Source organism: Telopea speciosissima, chromosome 9, assembly GCF_018873765.1.
Source record: "Telopea speciosissima isolate NSW1024214 ecotype Mountain lineage chromosome 9, Tspe_v1, whole genome shotgun sequence".
NCBI classification, from domain to species: domain Eukaryota; kingdom Viridiplantae; phylum Streptophyta; class Magnoliopsida; order Proteales; family Proteaceae; genus Telopea; species Telopea speciosissima.
The window spans coordinates 51,604,682-51,628,474 of NC_057924.1; the positions used below are offsets into that span (position 1 = coordinate 51,604,682).

The following is a 23,793-nucleotide window of genomic DNA, read 5'->3' on the forward strand; positions in this document are numbered from 1 at the left end:
TGGTATTTATTATATTACCTTCTTTATCTCTTGAATTAAATCGGAAAAGGGAGACATTCTACAGTGTATATGCGAGGACGGCGTAGCCGTCCGCACATGCGCGGCATGGGCAGTGGGCTGTAGAGGCGTTAGTGGCGTACGCACGCACTTAGCACTTTGCACGCTTGCATCGCGATGCAAGCGATCCGATCTGTACATTGTTATTTTTTTAAATGATCGATTCGTCGGATTAGAAGATCCTAAGGTCACGTCGATAGGATATGACGTTGTGAGCAGGTTCATCTCTGGTTTAATCCGGACCGTTAGATCATATGGCAATTGATCTAATGGATACAGAATGAATAGATATGTCTATTCAGAAGAGGTGCTCCACTTCTATAAAATAGGAGTCATGTGTTCAAACGAATTATCTCTCCCTCTTGCAATTTAGTATCTCTAAGTGGAGTTCTCGTGTTTTATATTTATTGCTTTGTTGATTCCTGAAGGTGAATTTGTCGTGTGGGGCAAATATCTCCTTTAAGATAGCGAGATCGCGTTCAAAGCAGTTTGAAGTTTCCTTCTTCAAACAAAGTTTTTTCCAACAATTTAAAGGAGATAATTTGTTACCATGGAAGGAGGATTAGACAACGCTGCTTTGAAGATGATTACGTCCCCAGACTTCGTCAAACTTGAACGTTTTGATGGCACCAACTACACCCGTTGGCAAGATAAGATGGTGTTTCATTGACTCGCCCGAAGATCTTTTATTTGCTAAGTTACGTGTTGCAACCATTGCCGAACCGCCTCGATAAAGACACCGATGTGAAGAAAGAAAGAAGTAAGCGTGAAGAAGATGAGTTAATCTGCCGAGGATATATTCCGAATAGTCTCTCGGATCGTCTCTATGATTACTACAAGCCAATCAAGTCACCATATGAAATTTGGAAAGCAGATTGAAGAGAAATACGTAAGGCGAGAAAATAGGCATGAGCAAATTTCTCACCATGAAATATTTTGAATTCGAGTATGAGTGATGGTGTCAGTATCATGGATCAATTTCATGATCTTCAAGTTATAGTGGGAAAACTCCGTGATCTTGAAGTCACAGTTTCTGATTTACTCCAAGTGGGGGCGATTATATCTAAACTTCCCCCCAGTTGGAATGATTACAGAAAGAAACTTCTTCATATGACAGAAGATTTGTCTATTGGACAACTCGAAAAGCATCTACGAATTGAGGAAGAGAATAGAATTCGTGATGGCTTGGTCATTGGTTCGAAAGTGAACACTGTTGAACAAAGTGGAGTTAAGAAGTTTCATAAGAAACTAAAGATCAATAAGAAGGGAGTTTTCAAGAATAGCAGCAAAGACAAGAAAGACAGAGCATGTTTCCATTGTGGAAAAAAGGGTCACTACATTCATGATTGCAAATATCGGAAGAACAGTAGTGTTCCAGACAAAGCAAATGTTGTTGAATCTGCACCACAAGATCTAGTCGCAATGATGGAAATTGGTATGATTACTAAATTGCATATGGCTAGTGTGGTGAAATCTCAAGATTGGTGGCTTGATTCAGGAGCAACGGTTCATGTGTGCAATGACAAGATACAGTTCAAGACTTTTGAAGATATTGCAGGACGAGATGTTCTAATGGGGATCACAATTCTGCTAAGGTCCTGGGAAAAGGAAGTGTTGAATTGCAATTTACTTCTGGAAAGAAATTGAAGTTAATGAATGTGTTGTATGTTCTAGAAATTCGTAAGAATTTGGTCTCTGCTAGTATGCTTTGTAAGAATGGTTTTAAAATCGTTCTTGAGTCTGATAACATGATATTGTCCAAGGGGGTGTCTTTGTGGGAAAGGGTTATTCTGTTGATGGGATGTTCAAGTTCAGTATTAATAAAATGGTTTCTAGTTCTGCTTACTTGATTGATTGTTCATCTGATTTATGGCATGCTCGTTTAGGACACTTGAATCTTAGATACATGAAAAATATGTTAAAACAAGGTTTAATTTCTTATAAGCATGAAAATAAAAATAAATGTGAAGTCTGTGTTCAATAAAAAATGGTTAAGAAGCATTTTCCAAATGTTGAGAGAAATTCACAAATTTTTGAATTAATACATTCTGATATTTGTGAAATTAATGGCCTCTTAACTAGAGGAGGGAAAAGATACTTTATAACCTTTATAGATGATTGTACAAGATTTTCACACGTATTTTTATTGAGAACTAAAGATGAAGCTTTTGATATATTTAAAAGGTATAAAGCAAAAGTAAAAAATCAAAAGGATAAAAGGATTAAAATCCTTAGAAGTGATGGAGGTGGAGAATATTTTCTCAATGATTTTTCTGCATTTTGTGAAGAACATGGGATAATACACCAAAGGTCTGCATCCTATACACCTCAGCAAAATGGCATAGCTGAAAGAAAAAATAGAACACTTGTTAATATGATAAATGATATGTTATCAGGTGCTAGTTTACCGAATAACTTGTGGGGTGAGGCATTATTAACTGCATGTCATATAAGTAATAGGATTCCTTCTAAGAAAATACAATCAAGTCCATATGAGTTATGGAATGGAAGGAAGCCTAACCTTGGATATTTTAAAGTGTGGGGGTGCTTAGCCTTTTATAGAACACCAGATCCTAAAAGGACAAAATTAGGTCCTAGAGCACTTAAAAGTGTGTTCGTGGGATATGCTGAAAATTCAAAAGCATATAGACTTTTGGATCTGGATTCTAACATAATTGTTGAATCAAGAGATGTAGAATTTATAGAAAATAAATTCATCAATGAATCAAAATCTGAAGAGGTATCAGACATCATCTTCTATTTTGGAGTCCAGTGGTCACACTAATATGAAAACTCAACCATCTCTTAGTTTGAAAAGAGATTCGAGTGTGATTAGTGAACCCAAAAGAAGTCAAATAGTTAGAAAAGAAAAGGACTTAGGTCCGGATTTTATTTCCTCACAAGCTCTTGTTTTTCTTATGGAAGGGAATAGGAAAGTTGTTCTAAATGAAATACCAATAGTTTTCAATTTAGAAGATGATCCTAAAACATATAGTGAGGCTATGTGTTCCAGGGATTCAGCTTTCTGGAGAGAGGCTATAAATGATGAGATGGATTTCATAATGTCTAATGGCACATGGGTGCTAGTTGATTTACCTCAAGGATCTAAGCCCATAGGTTGTAAGTGGGTATTTCAAAAAAAATTGAATACAGATGGATCTGTCCAAAAATTTAAGACAAGATTAGTTGCTAAAGGTTTTAAACAAAAGGAAGGCATTGACTATTTTGATACATATGCACCTGTTGCTAGAATAACATCCATTAGAGTGTTATTTGCCTTAGCTTCATTATATGACATATGTGTTCATCAGATGGATGTTAAAATAGCGTTTTTAAATGGTGATTTAGATGAAGAGGTCTATATAGAACAACCTGAGGGTTTTGTTCTACCTGAAAATAATAAGAAAGTCTGTAAATTAGTTAAGTCATTGTATGGCTTAAAACAAACGCCAAAACAATGGCATGAAAAATTTGATCAAGTAATTTTGTCAAATGGTTTTAAGCATAACAGTGCAGACAAATGCATATATTCTAAATTTACAAATACATATGGTGTAATTATATGCCTCTATGTCGATGATATGCTTATTTTTTTAACTAACTTAGTTGGTGTACTTGAAACTAAGAAATATCTTACTTCAAAATTTGAAATGAAAGATTTAAATGAAGTGGATACTATTTTAGGAATTAAAGTAAAGAAACATAGCGAAGGGTTTGCTTTATGTCAGTCACATTATGTTCAGAAAATGATAGAGAAATTTAAATTTTTTGACATAAAAGAAGCAAGTTCTCATGATTCTAGTTCTAAAACAAGCGAGCATTCAGGTAGGGCTGTGGCACAACTTGTGTATGCTAGTGCAATTGGAAGCCTAATGTACGCAATGCATTGTACAAGACCTGATATAGCTTTTGCTGTTTGTAAACTTTCGAGATACACTAGTAATCCTAGTGTGGATCACTGGAAAGCCATTGGTCGAGTTTTTGGATATCTTAAGAAGACTATAAACTTTGGTTTATTTTATAGAAATTTTTCAGCAGTTTTAGAGGGATACTCGGATGCTAGTTGGATCACCAGTAGAGGTGATAATAAGTCCACATCTGGATGGATTTTCACACTAGCTGGTGGAGCCATATCTTGGGCTTCAAAGAAGCAAACTTGTATCTCACATTCAACCATGGAGTCTGAATTTATAGCTTTGGGAGCAGCAGAAAAAGAAGCAGAATGGCTTAGAAATATGTTACTGGATATAGAGTGGCCACAACCGATGCCAGCTATTTTCCTGTACTGTGATAATGAAGCCACTATGTCTAATGCTTATAGTAAGATCTACAATGGAAAGTCTAGACATATAAGCTTAAGACATGAATATGTTAGCCAATTGATCCGAGATGGTATAGTTACTATTCTGTATGTAAAGTTTAACAATAATTTAGCGGATCCTTTTACGAAAAGCCTACCTAGGGAGCTTGTAGAAGGTACATCCAAAGGAATGGGGCTGAAACCCTTATAGTCACCAGTAGTGGGAACCGAACCTTATGAATAAGGTTTAATGGGTAATAACTAGCTACTGTTAAGTGATTGTAAAAACATTGAAATTAATAGCCCAAAAGGTGTCAATGTTAACTGTTATGAGTTGAGGGTAACTTCTATGAAGTTTTAATAAGGTTTTTGTAAAGTAAGAGTATCTACAATAACAGAGATACTAAAGAAAAACCTACCTATATGAATACTGATATGGTGCCGTTTCTAAACAAGATTTTAGGGTTTACTCTTGCAAGTGTTCATGAATTCAGGATAGAGCACAGGGCCGTAAGAGTGCTACTATGTTATAGGTTTTGACATAGAATCAATCATAGTTGTGTGTGTGGTATTTCCGATTTTAATACTTGTAAGAATTGATTTAATACTAAGTCAATCACATTCTACGTTACGACTCTGAAATACTTACACTAATTAAAGGTTTAATGCCAAGCCAACCTTTTTGTATACATAACTATGTAGTTAGAGATATTAAGATGTTTATTACAATCTAGTGGGGGATTGTTAGATAGATTGTAATAAATGAGAGATTAAATAAATAATTTGTTATTTTGGGAAAAATGCTTTAGTCCCACATCGGAAAACTACAAAAGTTATAAATGGTATTTATTATATTACCTTCTTTATCTCTTGAATTAAATCGGAAAAAGGAGACATTCTACAGTGTATATGTGAGGACGGCGTAGCCGTCTGCACACGCGCGGCGTGGGCAGTGGGCTGTAGAGGCGTTAGTGGCGTACGCACGCACTTAGCACTTTGCACGCTTGCATCGTGATGCAAGCGATCTGATCTGGTACGTTGTTTTTTTTTTAAATGATCAGATTCGTCGGATTAGAAGATCCTAAGGTCACGTCTGATAGGATATGACTGTTGTGAACAGGTTCATCTCTGGTTTAATCTGGACCGTTAGATCATATGGCAATTGATCTAATGGATACAGAATGAATAGATATGTCTATTCAGAAGAGGTGCTCCACTTCTATAAAATAGGAGTCATGTGTTCAAACGAATTATCTCTCCCTCTTACAATTCAGTATCTCTAAGTGGAGTTCTGTGTTTTATATTTATTGCTTTGTTGATTCCTGAAGGTGAATTTGTCGTGTGGGGCAAATATCTCCTTTAAGATAGGGAGGTCGCGTTCAAAGCAGTTTGAAGTTTCCTTCTTCAAACAGAGTTTTTTCCAACAATTTAAAGGAGATAATTTGTTACCATGGAAGGAGGATTAGACAACGCTGCTTTGAAGATGATGACGTCCCCAGACTTCGTCAAACTTGAACGTTTTGATGGCACCAACTACACCCGTTGGCAAGATAAGATGGTGTTTCTATTGACTCGTCTGAAGATCTTTTATTTGCTAAGTTCTGTGTTGCAACCATTACCAGAACCGTCTGATAAAGACACTGATGCTGTGAAGAAAGAAAGAAGTAAGCGTGAAGAGGATGAGTTAATCTGCCGAGGATATATTCTGAATAGTCTCTCAGATCGTCTCTATGATTACTACAAGCCAATCAAGTCACCATATGAAATTTGGAAACGGATTGAAGAGAAATACAGAACTGAGAAAATAGGCATGAGCAAATTTCTCACCATGAAATATTTTGAATTCAGTATGAGTGATGGTGTCAGTATTATGGATCAATTTCATGATCTTCAAGTTATAGTGGGAAAACTCCGTGATCTTGAAGTCACAGTTTCTGATTTACTCCAAGTGGGGGCGATTATATCTAAACTTCCCCCCAGTTGGAATGATTACAGAAAGAAACTTCTTCATATGACAGAAGATTTATCTATTGGACAACTCGAAAAGCATCTACGAATTGAGGAAGAGAATAGAATTCGTGATGGCTTGGTCATTGGTTCGAAAGTGAACACTATTGAACAAAGTGGAGTTAAGAAGTTTCATAAGAAACTAAAGATCAACAAGAAGGGAGTTTTCAAGAATAGCAGCAAAGACAAGAAAGACAGAGCATGTTTCCATTGTGGAAAAAAGGGTCACTACATTCATGATTGCAAATATCGGAAGAACAGTAGTGTTCCAGACAAAGCAAATGTTGTTGAATCTGCACCACAAGATCTAGTCGCAATGATGGAAATTGGTATGATTACTAAATTGCATATGGCTAGTGTGGTGAAATCTCAAGATTGGTGGCTTGATTCAGGAGCAACGGTTCATGTGTGCAATGACAAGATACAGTTCAAGACCTTTGAAGATATTACAGGACGAGATGTTCTAATGGAGAATCACAATTCTGCTAAGGTCCTGGGAAAAGGAAGTGTTGAATTGCAATTTACTTCTGGAAAGAAATTTAAGTTAATGAATGTGTTGTATGTTCCAGAAATTCGTAAGAATTTGGTCTCTGCTAGTATGCTTTGTAAGAATGGTTTTAAAACCGTTCTTGAGTCTGATAACATGATATTGTCCAAGGGGGTGTCTTTGTGGGAAAGGGTTATTCTGTTGATGGGATGTTCAAGTTCAGTATTAATAAAATGGTTTCTAGTTTTGCTTACTTGATTGATTGTTCATCTGATTTATGGCATGATCGTTTAGGACACTTGAATCTTAGATACATGAAAAATATGTCAAAACAAGGTTTAATTTCTTATAAGCATGAAAATAAAAATAAATGTGAAGTCTGTGTTCAATAAAAAATGGTTAAGAAGCATTTTCCAAATGTTGAGAGAAATTCACAAATTTTTGAATTAATACATTCTGATATTTGTGAAATTAATGGCCTCTTAACTAGAGGAGGGAAAAGATACTTTATAACCTTTATAGATGATTGTACAAGATTTTCACACGTATTTTTATTGAGAACTAAAGATGAAGCTTTTGATATATTTAAAAGGTATAAAGCAAAAGTAAAAAATCAAAAGGATAAAAGGATTAAAATCATTAGAAGTGATGGAGGTGGAGAATATTTTCTCAATGATTTTTCTGCATTTTGTGAAGAACATGGGATAATACACCAAAGGTCTGCATCCTATACACCTCAGCAAAATGGCATAGCTGAAAGAAAAAATAGAACACTTGTTAATATGGTAAATGCTATGTTATCAGGTGCTAGTTTACCGAATAACTTGTGGGGTGAGGCATTATTAACTGCATGTCATATAAGTAATAGGATTCCTTCTAAGAAAATACAATCAAGTCCATATGAGTTATGGAATGGAAGGAAGCCTAACCTTGGATATTTTAAAGTGTGGGGGTGCTTAGCCTTTTATAGAACACCAGATCCTAAAAGGACAAAATTAGGTCCTAGAGCACTTAAAAGTGTGTTCGTGGGATATGCTGAAAATTCAAAAGCATATAGACTTTTGGATCTGGATTCTAACATAATTGTTGAATCAAGAGATGTAGAATTTATAGAAAATAAATTCATCAATGAATCAAAATCTGAAGAGGTATCAGACATCATCTTCTATTTTGGAGTCTAGTGGTCACACTAATATGAAAACTCAACCATCTCTTAGTTTGAAAAGAGATTCGAGTGTGATTAGTGAACCCAAAAGAAGTCAAATAGTTAGAAAAAAAAAAGGACTTAGGTCCGGATTTTATTTCCTCACAAGCTCTTGTTTTTCTTATGGAAGGGAATAGGAAAGTTGTTCTAAATGAAATACCAATAGTATTCAATTTAGAAGATGATCCTAAAATATATAGTGAGGCTATGTGTTCCAGGGATTCAGCTTTCTGGAGAGAGGCTATAAATGATGAGATGGATTTCATAATGTCTAATGGCACATGGGTGCTAGTTGATTTACCTCAAGGATCTAAGCCCATAGGTTGTAAGTGGGTATTTCAAAAAAAATTGAATACAGATGGATCTGTCCAAAAATTTAAGACAAGATTAGTTGCTAAAGGTTTTAAACAAAAGGAAGGCATTGACTATTTTGATACATATGCACCTGTTGCTAGAATAACATCCATTAGAGTGTTATTTGCCTTAGCTTCATTATATGACCTATGTGTTCATCAGATGGATGTTAAAACAGCGTTTTTAAATGGTGATTTAGATGAAGAGGTCTATATGGAACAACCTGAGGGTTTTGTTCTACCTGAAAATAATAAGAAAGTCTGTAAATTAGTTAAGTCATTGTATGGCTTAAAACAAACGCCAAAACAATGGCATGAAAAATTTGATCAAGTAATTTTGTCAAATGGTTTTAAGCATAACAGTGCAGACAAATACATATATTCTAAATTTACAAATACATATGGTGTAATTATATGCCTCTATGTCGATGATATGCTTATTTTTTGAACTAACTTAGTTGGTGTACTTGAAACTAAGAAATATCTTACTTCAAAATTTGAAATGAAAGATTTAAATGAAGTGGATACTATTTTAGGAATTAAAGTAAAGAAACATAGTGAAGGGTTTGCTTTATGTCAGTCACATTATGTTCAGAAAATGATAGAGAAATTTAAATTTTTGGACATAAAAGAAGCAAGTTCTCCTTATGATTCTAGTTCTAAAACAAGCGAGCATTCAGGTAGGGCTGTGGCACAACTTGAGTATGCTAGTGCAATTGGAAGCCTAATGTACGCAATGCATTGTACAAGACCTGATATAGCTTTTGCTGTTTGTAAACTTTCGAGATACACTAGTAATCCTAGTGTGGATCACTGGAAAGCCATTGGTCGAGTTTTTGGATATCTTAAGAAGACTATGAACTTTGGTTTATTTTATAGAAATTTTTCAGCAGTGTTAGAGGGATACTCGGATGCTAGTTGGATCACCAGTAGAGGTGATAATAAGCCCACATCTGGATGGATTTTCACACTAGCTGGTGGAGCCATATCTTGGGCTTCAAAGAAGCAAACTTGTATCTCACATTCAACCATGGAGTCTGAATTTATAGCTTTGGGAGCAGCAGAAAAAGAAGCAGAATGGCTTAGAAATATGTTACTGGATATAGAGTTGTGGCCACAACCGATGCCAGCTATTTTCCTGTACTGTGATAATGAAGCCACTATGTCTAATGCTTATAGTAAGATCTACAATGGAAAGTCTAGACATATAAGCTTAAGACATGAATATGTTAGCCAATTGATCCGAGATGGTATAGTTACCATTCTGTATGTAAAGTCTAACAATAATTTAGCGGATCCTTTTACGAAAAGCCTACCTAGGGAGCTTGTAGAAGGTACATCCAAAGGAATGGGGCTGAAACCCTTATAGTCACCAGTAGTGGGAACCGAACCTTATGAATAAGGTTTAATGGGTAATAACTAGCTACTGTTAAGTGATTGTAAAAACATTGAAATTAATAGCCCAAAAGGTGTCAATGTTAACTGTTATGAGTTGAGGGTAACTTCTATGAAGTTTTAATAAGGTTTTTGTAAAGTAAGAGTATCTACAATAACAGAGATACTAAAGAAAAACCTACCTATATGAATACTGATATGGTGCCGTTTCTAAACAAGAATTTAGGGTTTATTCTTGCAAGTGTTCATGAATTCAGGATAGAGCACAGGGCCGTAAGAGTGCTACTATGTTATAGGTTTTGACATAGAATCAATCATAGTTGTGTGTGTGGTATTTCCGATTTTAATACTTGTAAGAATTGGTTTAATACTAAGTCAATCACATTCTACGTTACGACTCTGAAATACTTACACTAATTAAAGGTTTAATGCCAAGCCAACCTTTTTGTATACATAACTATGTAGTTAGAGATATTAATATGTTTATTACAATCTAGTGGGGGATTGTTAGATAAATTGTAATAAATGAGAGATTAAATAAATAATTTGTTATTTTGGGAAAAATGCTTTAGTCCCACATCGGAAAACTACAAAAGTTATAAATGGTATTTATTATATTACCTTCTTTATCTCTTGAATTAAATCGGAAAAAGGAGACATTCTACAGTGTATATGTGAGGACGGCGTAGCCGTCCGCACACGCGCGGCGTGGGCAGTGGGCTGTAGAGGCGTTAGTGGCGTACGCACGCACTTAGCACTTTGCACGCTTGCATCGCGATGCAAGCGATCTGATCTGGTACGTTGTTTTTTTTTTAAATGATCAGATTCGTCGGATTAGAAGATCCTAAGGTCACGTCTGATAGGATATGACTGTTGTGAACAGGTTCATCTCTAGTTTAATCTGGACCGTTAGATCATATGGCAATTGATCTAATGGATACAGAATGAATAGATATGTCTATTCAGAAGAGGTGCTCCACTTCTATAAAATAGGAGTCATGTGTTCAAACGAATTATCTCTCCCTCTTGCAATTTAGTATCTCTAAGTGGAGTTCTGTGTTTTATATTTATTGCTTTGTTGATTCCTGAAGGAGAATTTGTCGTGTGGGGCAAATATCTCCTTTAAGATAGCGAGATTGCGTTCAAAGCAGTTTGAAGTTTCCTTCTTCAAACAGAGTTTTTTCCAACACTCATGCCATGCAAGAATAAAATAAAAGCAAACTTCTAAAATTGCCCCAAAAATCCGTTTTAAACCATGATAGGGGAAAATAGGAAGGAAGGGGTGCGCAACTTTCTCTAGGTGTTTTTTTTTTAATTGTTTCTCTCACTATTTTTTTTTTCTTTTTGACCGAGTTTCCTTCCACCCATGGTGATCCTATTCACCACGGGGAGGGAGAGGACGGGAATAGGTATCGAGAGGGTATTTTGGAACATACAAAAGTTTTTGAACCCTAGGATGGTGAGTGAACCATCCCCTTTTTTTTGTTTTGTTTTTATTTTTTAATACTTTTCTATTGTTTTCTATTCCAACAATTAAGATGTGCTTCTCTTTGGAGTCGACACTATAGCTTTGTTTTCATTTTTTTAAAAGAAAATAAGAGTCTACAATTAAGGTACACTTTGATAAGGATTTCACGGTTAAATGAGGTTAGGGCAATTTTGAAAGCGAATTTATATTATTCTTGCATAGCATGAGTACTAACCAACTCTGGGGATTAAGTAAATTTTTTTAAAATAGAAAGTATTGGATGTAAAAAAATTTGAAGCCTACATATCATAATTTCCATACTTATCTAGTGGATCTAAGAAAAATTTCCTTTAAATATTTAGTTAGGCAACATATTTGTGATTTTAGTATAGCAAAAGGCCTTTGGATGGGTCACATGGGAAGGCCCTCTGATACTCACACGTGAAAAGACTGTGAAAAATGCGTTCATGTATTCATAGATAGAATGATAAATATAGCATTAAGAGCATAGTACAGATAGATTGCACACATTTATTTTTGGATAAGTAAATTATATTAAAAAATGAAAAAAAAAAAAAAAAGAATTAAATATAGAGAAAATAGGTAGCCACCTAGAACCTCCTTTAAAACAGGCTTAAAGAGGGAAATGAGAGGCACCTAACAAAAACGGGACAACCTCGCATCAACAAAAGTGCCAAAAACAAGAAAGTTACAACCGATAGTAGACACAAAAATCAACATCCCCCCTTAACTAATTTACAAAGTTCCTTTGGAAACTCAATCGGTTGGAGAATAATCTCCACATCACCCGTAGGTAAGGGTGTAAACAGATTGAATTCGGTCAGATAGTGCCATTATCATATTCGTATCCAATTATATTTGGACGGATTCGGATAATATCCAATCGGTTTTTGGACGGACTCAAATAGTTTCCAGATAGTGATTTTTTGAATACAGATTCTCCTAACTGGATATAAATACGGATCGAATACGAATTTTCAACTATCCGTTGACATCTTTACCGTTTTTATGATGAGGGTTAGGGTTGAGACTTGAGAGTTCAGCAACTACCCTTTTTTCTGCTCTTCTTAGTCTTTTATTTTCTTATGATTTTTACTTTTGATTTTATCTTGTATTTATTTTAATAGATATCTGATTCCATGTATCACATTGCATAAACAATATATAAACCAATAGAAAATCTAGAAAAAGATCAAATTATCATAACTTATAAAATTATAAAAATAAGATAACAAAATCCAATAAGGTAACTTAAAAGGATAGACGGACACAAAGATATATTTTAGATATTTTATTACCGTTGGATTGCTAAACGAATTGGATAATAATCGGTCGGATAAGGGGATTATCATATTCATATCCGATTAGTTTCGGACGGATTTGGATTCTCCTAAACGGATACGAACGCGGATCAAATACGGATTTTTGAATACCCGTATGTAAGGAGGCAATTTAATCTGTTGGTTGATTCACCTCCCTCCACACATGCTTATATTCCACCGAAGAAAGAGAGACACTAAAATGGTGGATTTTGCTCTTCAACCACTGTACTGCCCAAGGACATTTAATCTTTCTATTTAACATGCCCATGGACCTTTACTTCCGGACAAAGTTCATTTTCCCAATTAAAAGTTGTAAAAATGTATCTCAAGCCCCTAATTTCATGCGATTCCATTAGGGAAACTTTCTTTTCCAAGATCTCCAAGTCTCCAAAGCCCAAGCGTCAAATTAATTTGTAGACAATAATAGTTTCACATGACCAATCAAAGACAAAAAGCAAGAACAGAAAACAAAAGGCATAATTTTCTCTTTTCATTCCGTTGTAAAAAAGGAGTAGTACCATTTACAAAGGTAATGAAACCAATAGTTACAATTTTATCTTGTAATCCACAATCATAACATCCTTACAAACATTAACAAAATATAATCCATTGCCCAATCCTGATCACCATTAGCAGTTGACCTTGTTCATCAACCTTGTAGTGTCGTCCTCACTATAAAAAAGCGCTCAAAAACTACACTTGGACAGAGGTCTTTAGTTGCGTTTGCCGAAAATCGCTTTGAAAAATACTACTTAGCCACAATTACCATAAAAGGCGGCAAAATGTGCTATGGCTTTGCAAATATACCGCGTTTCTACAAAACCGTGGTCATAGACCATTCTTTGGCCCCCCCCCCCCCCCAGTTTTAAAATAACAAAACTAAGAAAAAGTATGCCAATTCCACCCTTCAAAGTATTGTATCTACAACTATTCTTCCTTTGTTTCTGGTGTGGAAACCGGATCAACATACCCTACTCAGTTCGCTTATGGGCTACGATTTAAGCAGAGAAATATCTGCAAGTGAGGTTTGGCGGTAAGGGAAAACCCAGTTCTGAATTTCGTCTATGGAACTCACAGCAGGGGTTCTTTGGGGCTGAATTTTGGGGCCTCAATCGCCTATCAAGGGAAAGTCTATGTCCAAAATATCAGGCCCAAGGAATCGCGCAACTGTTCCAATAGAAAATCTTGTAATAACAGAAAGGAGAGAAGGAAAAGGTTAAAGAATAATAAATAAGAAACAAATTAAAGAATGATAAGAGGGGTAAGGGAGAGTTCAGACCTGATAAAAGGAAAAAAGGATGTGTAGAAGAGATTCAAACCAGGGAAGATGAACTCAGCAATTGAACCAGGCTCTCACAGCACCAGCATAAACTCCAATAAAATTTCATTCAATCAAATCTTTGTCCAACGATGGACTACAGGCATCAATTTAAAGAGTTGCAAACACAAGAGTCCTAATCATCTACTATGAAACTGAAAGTAAAGTTAATTCCAACTCTAATACTGTCTAGACTCCATCAACAGCAAAAAAAAAAAAAGGAAAATTACAATATAACTCAAATTCAACTTCCAACTAATAAACATAAACCTAAGACTAAAGCCAACGTGTTACTGCATCAGTTTCGTTAATTAAGAAAAGAGGAAAGGCAAAGGGAATCATCAGTTGTGACCTGGGAATCCAGAGTTTGGAATGAACTGTGAATATCAAAGGAACCAACATCTTCTTTGTAAGCCAACTCAAATGGAAAAGAAACTTGGATTTTGGATAAAATGAGCAATAACAGAAGAAGTAATGGGATCCCAGAAATAGAAACTTCATAGTCTGATACCATTGTTTTGATCAATTACACTGCAACACTACAAGAACAAGGGGACAACAGAAGAAAATCAATGGAAGAGAGAGAGAGAGAGAGAATCATTTTCTATACAATCATGTTACAAAAATGAAAGCAAATGATCCTCACTGAACATTATGATGTATTGCTACCTCTACCCATGGCTCTGTATAATAATAGAACTTGTCTCCAGCATTTCCATGCCCTCCTCACCCGCTGAGATCTTACTCCCAATGACTGCCACTTTTCAATTAGAAGCTTAGTCCGTTCAATACCCATTCCTCTAAATCTCGTCATCCTTGAAACACCTCCTAGGCCTAATGAAAGTGTGCAAGGAGTCTGGACACCAATTTTGAAATGTCAATTGTTAAACATCTTACACATTTATTTTTGAAGTGAAATTTTCATGCCAGCTTGAATTACCTTCGCATTTGTTACTATTGATCTAGCTTTTGTCATAATTTCTTGCCCAAATGAATCCATGTCTTTATGTTCTACCTCCTCAGGTGGGAATCAGGAGCCTGTGGTAGTACAAAATGATATATAGAAACTTACAGAAACAAACATAAAAAGATATCTGAATGTGAACAGAAATAAAAAAAAATACCCTACTACAAGGAGAAAAAGCTAGAGCCCTGAGATTCTAAAATGGAAAACTGGTTAATAGTACCTCATGTTAAGATACACATCTAGCGAGAAGTTAAGATTTTAAGTTCCTCATAATATCTATATTCAAAAAATAAGTAACTTAATAACTTCAAATTTTTAGGTCTGAAATGATAATTACATCTCTTTCTAACATCCCAATTTTCCTCCATAGGAAACATAGAAAACAAGAATGAGATCAGTAATGTTCTAATGCTCTGAAATGTTGAACAACCCAAATAAGAAGAATCCCTTGGGATCACCAACTGACTAGGAAAGATCAGTGTTAGCTTATCATTTGTATAATCTTACACTTAAGATCCAGAAACTGGGAAGCATAATGAAAATACCTTTTGATTCATCAGGTGCCAGCAAAGAAATGCCTATGAAAACATAGGCATCATTGCTAGTATAAACATTGTTGTCCTCAATGCATCAAAGACCTATATAGATCCAGTGATAAGGATGAGATGTAAGATTAATCATGCAGCATAACAGAGTAGACTGATGTAAGCATTACTGTAGGTTAAACTGTTATTCCTCACAGCACACAAATCCTGTACAAATGGAGAAGAAGGACCAACCTATTTGAAATAAGGGGATACTAAGGATTGCATCAAAGAGTGACAATCCTTCATTCAACTTAGTCATTTGTTGACATAGGAAACAAAGTTCAAAATTAAAGTGTGGAAGTTTTCAGCACTTTCAGTTTATTTATACCTATAAGAAGCATATATGATACTTGAATATATCACTACCTCAAAACTAGCAGTATTAAGAAACAGAAGCAGCATGAAGTATGTGAACCAGCTATGCAACTGATAACACCATTGGACATTGTCAATCTCAGCAGGTTGGACCTGGAGAAGAAAATGTGAACAGCTGCCATCTCAGAAACAAAAAGAAGTAACAAAATGATCAGGTCATGTATCAGTGAAATGAAACTGTACCCAGTTGATTGATTGGGAAGGTTCGATGAACCCAGTATTTTTTAGCGCTAAAATCAAAATAATGCAAACCCAAGTGGACCAGTTGATCGCCTGGGAACATTATGATGTATTGCTACCTCAACCAGCTGCATTGTGTCCCTGAATCCTGTAGTTGAAGGAGGTTGACAGACCCACAATAGAGATCCTAAAATTGTACATTTTACCTGAAACTGACATCAACATGCCCCAGATTAGATATATTTGGATAACGGGAGAATTATCCAACATTTAACCAACATTTAAATCAATCTGGATAAATATAGCCACCAATCAAAGCCTCAGGGACCAGAAACTTTGGACAAGCAATTAAATAAAGAATGTACCTTGATCACTCCTGGAAGAATAAACCTTCCAGCCAGGATGACAAGCCTGGTAAATTAAAATGAAAACTGATTGTTTGATACAAATTCAATGGAAACAACCAGGCCAGTATAAAATACCAAACTCCTAGTAAGAGGTTTATTTGTCAGTAAGATTCCACATAAAGAAGGTTTAATTTATCCAACCTCAGCAAGTATGGATCTTAGAAAGGATGAGCAGAGATTTCTTTGAATAAGTAAAGAGCTACAAATACCAATTTGGATCTAAATATACCAAGAAGAATGAAATCAGTATTATTTCCTTTCCTTTTACTAAGAAGGACCCCACGTCCCTGCCTACAGCAAATCTCTGTAACCAAAAATAAATCATCCAGACTTCAACACCAATTACAAAGAGTAGGACCATCAATATAAAACGATAAAACAATGGCATAATAACCAAAAGATCCCTCAGAATACTAGGAGATTATTCCATCAAAGTATTAAAGAATGAGCAGAACACCAATCAGAGAGCAAAATAGGAAAAATAATTCAAACTGATGATCAAAACACAAAACATAAAGCTCTAAACCAGAAACAGCAAATAAATCTGATACAATAAAATAAACTACTTGACACTCTCATAAACTCCCATGCACAGCATCAAAAGAAGAAAAATCAAATTAAACCATAAAAAAAAAATAAGGCAGATCCATAAGTTCAATTCAATAGATATCCATTTGAGGGCGAGATTGACACTGTATAAAAAGAAACCCATGCAGCCGTTCAAGCCTAATCCCACCGTTCAAACGAATGTAAGAAACGAAACAAATCTAACAAGCTAACTCAAATTAACACAACTCTTGTAACTAAAGCCATCACCGAGCTAGAAGCGATCTCCTTCTCTTTTTTTTTTTTTTTGTGGTAAATCATTGTTGATCTAGGGAAAATTGAGACAGAGGGTGCATATGTGCATGCCCAACGGAGAAAAAATTTTGGGGCAGAATAAATACCAGTTTCTTGGATTTGTTTCCCTTATGAAGCTGTTTGTTCCAAGCTTTAACGGTGTGACAACTGATCACTTGTCCCTCTTCTATACTTTTTTCTCTTATTAGGAAAAAAAAAAGAGGAACAAATCTTACCAACCAATCACCAAAAGGAAACAGAGGCTTCAGATTCACATCACCCTACCCAACAATAATTGGATGAGGATCATGTTGGGTTGGAATAGGGATTTGCATGAACTTTTCTATACTAATGATTTTTAGAGAATTTTTTTTTATTAATGCCTCTAAAAGAATTTATAATGTTCCCCTTTCTTGTAGTGGTTACAGAGCAAATGAGTGTGAATTATCATGTCCATGTGCTTACCATTATTTCAGACTAAAGCATGCATCTGTAATCTCCCACTAGTTGGATATGGTCAGCTGTCAGGCCATCAACAAACACATAAAAGGTTAGAATTTCTTTTTCATCACAGGGTGATAAGAACAAATTTAAGGTTAGATTAGAGTGTATGTAAATTCAATAACTAACCTGCTTATGCTTGGTGTTGACAATCGTATCATATCGCAAGAAAAATAAAACCCCCATAACCAGTGTTACAGTAGAAGAGAACAGGGCATCATCAGGTAAACCCTGCACTGAAATAGGTGCTGAAACAATCCCAAACAGCTTTCAATGTGACAGAGCAATTGCATACCTCTGAACCAGCAGCCTCATCTTCTTTATCCACCACCTCTTCAGGAACGCTGCCGGATTCAGTAAACCCATCATACGAAGAACCAAAGAAATTGATTGTCCTAATACTCCTCTCCTCTTCTTCAAAACCAGAGGGATATCCCTGAACATTATCGTCCATGTTTGATTGTTGGCTAAGCTTTTGTTGCAGATTAAAACCGTCATATAATTTCACTTCACAGGGTATTAAACTCGGGCCAACAGAAACAGAGTTGAATCCTAAACATGATGCCAACATCCCCTGTTCCTCCTCTAATTCTTTAGAAACAGAATTTGATCCTTCAATCTCAGCTTCTGACAAACAATTTAAGCTGGGTTTAAGAGAAGCTGGTACTCTCCCATTATTGTCAACATAAGACCAATTGAAAAAATCTGCTACCATCAAGGCACTCGAATGTTGATTAGGCAATTGCTGCTCAGAATCTCTGTTCTGCAACAAGACCTCCCAGAATTTCACTGTTAAATTGTTGCGTGATGGATATGATCCATGAACATATAAATTCTCAATTGCATCCTTTCCTTGCAACGGAATACCAAACCAGTCAAAACCTTTAAAATGGTGAATGTAGATTATATCTCGACGAGTGGTAAACTCAATATCTTCAATTCTCAGTGTATGAGAACATTTGGTTATTCTGTCTTTTTGGATGATACAAGCAGAAATATCCAAATAGATGGGTGGTTGCATATATGAGTGGAATTTCAAAACAAGGCACAGAATTAACCCCTTATTATAGAACCCATCATTAACAGTCAAGGAATAACTATCTCGTGGTTCGTTGGGTAGAAGTGTTCCCTGCAAATTATAGGAAAGCAGAGGATCAGTTAATCATTAAAAAAATGGGAGAGAGTTGGGCATGCCAACAGCTTTGGGTAAGCTAGCGGCATACACCAATCACAGGACTGGACACAGGAGAGCAAGGGGGTCTTTTCCAAAGGCGGAGGAGAGAGGAAAACATTTGTTGGGCACCCTGGCAGCATGCCCAACCTTTTCCCAGATATAAACTAAGGGGGATCGTTCTCTATGGGAAAGCGTGGGGGCCACTGAGAGTGCCCACAAAAGCATATTGGGGAGCAGGATTTCCACCTTTCATAGGGGGCGGGTCGGTCATTTCACTCCCCACTGTGTCTGAGTGTGGGCCTTACACTCCCCCACAGAGAACTTTTCTCTATAAATAAACTAAGGGGGATCGTTCTCTGTGGGAAAGCGTGGGGGCCAATGAGAGCATAAACAGTAGCAGTGGGTAGCAATAATTCCTAATGAGGGATTTGAGGCGTAGCTTTATCTTTCGCTTGAGACTGAGTGCCCCCCTTATTCGTTCCCTGTACAAGCAGCAGGACTGGACAAAAAAGGTGTTAAAGGCTGCCCACAAAAGCATATGGGGGGGCAGGATTTCCACCTTTCATAGGGGGTGGGTCGGTCATTTCACTCCCCATTTTGTCTGAGCGTGGGCCTTACACTCCCCCACAGAGAACTTTTCTGCATAAATTAATTTGCAGTTTCTAATAGTTCATCTAATTAGAGAAGGGAAAAACAAGTTAGTGAAAGGACCTGGCCATGTATCTTCCTTGGAGTATTTGTCAAGTTATAGCATCTTGGTGCATCCAATTCTTCCAAGGATTGTAGTCCATCAAGGCCTTGAAGCTCCTCCATCTTTTCGCAATCCTCAAGCCATAATTTTGTCAAATTTTTCAGCCTTGACAAATCTGGCAGTTGTACTAAAGAAAAACAATATATACAAGAAAGTTCAACTAAACTTGAGGGAAGCTCTGGGAGGTATTCCAACTTCTGGCATTCACAAAGCTCTAATTGCTTCAAGTTTTTCAAGTTTAACAGATCTACTGGGAGGGATTGAAGCATCCCAGACATTTTCAACTCTACTAAATTGGAGAGCATTGAAAAATCATCAGGTAATATTGAAATTCTTGTTCCTTTCAGGTTAATGCTATTCAAACACCTCATTCTCCCCATTGATATTGGTAGCTTCACTAGTTTCCAGCAATACTCAGCGTCTAATACCTCAAGCTTCTCTAATAGGCCAACACCATTGGGTAGTTCCCCAATTTCGTAACAATTGCACAAGTGGAGCTCAACCAAAGATTTTAGATCGCCAATGGACCCAGGCAACTTCATGAGTAATATGCACTCCCTAAGAATAAGCTCTTTGAGAGAACTCAGCCTAGAAATGCTGTCTGGGAGTTCTTCCACTTGTGTCAATGACAAGTCAAGCTTAGCTAGAGATTTTAGATCACCAATGGACTTAGGCAACTTCTTGATTCGACAATTCATAAGAATAAGACTTTTTAACTGACTCAACTGTCCAATGGACTCGTCTAGCTTATCCAAGGAACTGCAGTCTCCAAGATCTAATCGGTCCAAGTAAGGAAACCATGAAAAATCCGGGGATGTAGATAGATATCTACATCTACTAAGATCGAGATCTTTTAACATTTGAAACCGCTGTCAAACAGAGAGAAGAAATCATAAATGTGTACTATCCATAAAACTTAATAATCAAAAGAAAAAAGAAAAGATCAAATACTATACTTTATTTTCATCTTGAGGCCTGATATTCCAAGCTCGTTTAATATTGCTTCCTGAAAGGTTGAAATAAACAAGTCTCTTATGATAAAAATTGACTGGTACAATACCCCAAGGGCAGCTGATCCATCTGAACCATCTTAATGCAGAAGGAAGGTTTGAAAAGTCTCCCTTGACATTTGCTGAATTAATGTCAAGAAATCTTAGATTGGACATCATCTCGAAGTGTTCATTAGTTAAATAAACACTTGGAAAGAAGCCAGAGGAAAGGATCATGCCTTTTATCATGTCATTTACCTACAATAGAAAACAACCAATGTAAAATGAAATCGGTGCATGATCGAAACCAAGAAAAAAAAAAGGAAAAAGAATGGGAAGTGATAAAGACGTATCCCATGGCATTTAGAATATCATAGTAAAGGCAATGAGATCCACCTACCCAAAAGAATTTTAAAATGTTCTGAATGAGAAAGAGAGAGAGAGAGGTCTTACTTGGCGTGCTTCTAATACTTCCAAGATATCGTTATAAAGCCATAACCTACTACGCCTACCAGGCTCCATAGGGTTTTCTTCTTTGACAATTTCCCTTCCCATATCCCTAATCTGATCATGCATCCTCAAGGAGTATTCACCATCCTCATCATCTTCAAATTTTAGAAGGCATCTTTTAATTAATCTGCATATTGCTGATTTTGGATAATAGCCACAAGCTTCCCATATAGATATTACAGTTTCTTTCTTCCATCCAATGAAAAAGCATGCAGCATCAAGAAATATGGCTTTCTGATATTCGTCTTCTAGATTGTCATAGCTTATCCTCAACCTTCTTTGGATTTTTTTGGGAGGAACTTCTTTCAATTTTTGTAATGTACTTTTCCATTCTTCTTTGTCGCTTATGTCTGATAGGTAAGACCCGAACACCTCTAGAGTTAAAGGCAACCCTCCCGAATATCGTGCCACATCACGTGAAAGTTGCATATAATCTTCAGGAGGTTGATCCCTTTTAAAGGCATGCAAACTAAATAGTTGAAGAGATTGCTTATGATCTAGCTCTTGGGGCCAGTAGATTTTATCTTTATCAGCTTGAGCCACATTCAAAATATGTTCATCTCTGGTTGTTATTATGATCCTACTTCCTTGCCCAAACCAATTGAGTTCACCAGCCAAAGCATTTACTTGTTCTTGACTATCCACATCATCAAGAACAAGAAGAACTTTTTGTGTACCAAGTTTTTCTTCTATCAATTTTGTTCCTTTATGATAATCATCAATGTCAAAGTCTATTTTGAACATATCTTTAAGAAGTCGCTTCTGCAAAGACGCTAGACCATATTGCTTTGCTCTTTCTCTAATGTCTGAAAGAAAACTACGCCTACTGAAGGTTAAAAGGATGCGATTGTAGACTGCTTTTGCAATAGTTGTCTTCCCAATACCACCGAAACCACAAATTCCCACAAGCTGCACCTCATATGAATCAAGTTTTAATAAAGTTAACAAATCTTTTGTATGGGAATCCATTCCAATTTGGTATTTACATTCAGCTAAGTGGGTCGTACTGATCAATTCACCCAAAACTGTTTTGGCAATTGATTCAACTAGCTCTGCTTGATTCCTGCAACCATTTCGTATCAAAAGTAAGATCATAACAAATTAAAATTTTTTTGGTGCAATGGCAAGAAGTTGGAAATAAACATTACTCAAAATTTAGTATGAGTGAAAATTGGAAATATGCATCCTTGTATACAAAGTTGGGTTGTGATGGCTTTTGAGTTAGGTCATATGTGTTTGCAACTTAGAGCTACTAAGTAATAGGAAAATTGAATCTCTATGATCAACCTATCAATATTGGGCTTCAAACAATGTAGAAGATCCCTGATAGTATGTCAAAATCAGTTTGAAATGTCCTATTTTCTTGAAAATCTTGAACCACTTGAGTTATAAGCAGAGAGAGTCTAGTACAAATGTTGCACCAAATCATTTTAAGCTATGATAATGAGATACCTTCAGAATAAGAAGTTTGTGAGATGAAGACTTACTTAGTTTCGTCGAGAACTACTCCTTTCAAATTCCCTACCACTTTCAAAGCTTCCCTCCAACTCCCTATAATGGGGGATTCGAAATTCTTCTCGTGTTCCAGAAATGATTCTTCAAAACTTCCTGTTTGATTCCGAACATGCGAAGGATCAACGAAGAAGAAAATGGGTAGGATCATTTGACCCTTAGATCTGTAGCAATGAACTATCTGATTAAGTTCCATCAAACACCATTTGCTATGAGCATATTCTTTAGAGAAGACAGGGATAGAGATTTTGGAGCCCTCGATGGCTCTAAGGAGGGAAGTGCCAATGGCTTCTCCAGTCCACAAATTTTCACTATCAATAAAGACATTGATTCCTCTGTCTTTCAGAACTAAGTTAAGGAAACCAGTGAAATTATTGCGAGTATCTTTGCCCCTAAAGTTGAGAAACACATCGTAACTAGAAGATCCAGTGCTTGTGGAGGCAACGGAGGAGGACGGTGAAGTCCAATCTAGTGTCGCCATGAAATGAAATTGCAGTTTCAGTTGCAGAGAAGATAAAGATGTTCAAAGAGCTGTTTCCTCTCAAGAAACTTTCTTTGGTTTTAAAATTCATGATTTCCATGGTTAGCATTTGCCGAGTGACTTTCTGAGTTGCTTCTTCTAAATTTTAATTCCTGATAATTGTTATTGGGCTGGTCAATTTGACTTTTCTGAGTTGCAATTTATAATTTATAATCCCTAATAATTGAATTCATGTTCTCTCGGAGATCACATGAAAATGGAATTGGAAAACATTGAAAAGTATTAGAAGAGGTCATGACCCATTACATCCTGAAGTTACGTTTCCATGACTTTCTTTACCTGGTCTCTAAGGCTGTGAGATGAAGAAAACGACTCTGTCCGGGAGTGTGGCCACGTCTGTGACAATAATTCATTTTGACATTTTCTAAAGTGGTTGACCGGATTCGGATTTTTCATCATGAGCTTTTCCCATTGTCATCTTCTTTGTTTTTGTAAAGCCATTATCATCTTCACAATCACCAGAGTGAGGAACCTGTGTAGCTATAATCCTGCTTCAGCTGTTTCCAAACGCCGCTGCGGCCCTGTCT

General features: G+C 36.2%; 1 protein-coding gene across 1 annotated transcript in view; it reads right to left on the bottom strand.

Moving 5' to 3' along the window:
* Positions 1-23,224, bottom strand: part of LOC122639043 (probable alpha-galactosidase B) — a 48,801-nt gene extending 25,577 nt beyond the window's left edge. Inside the window, exon 1 of the mRNA XM_043831882.1 lies at positions 22,701-23,224. Coding sequence (XP_043687817.1) covers positions 22,701-23,206 — 506 coding nt within the window. The 5' untranslated portion in view covers positions 23,207-23,224. The remainder of the gene's footprint in view (positions 1-22,700) is intronic.
* Between the last annotated feature and the right edge of the window lie 569 nt (positions 23,225-23,793).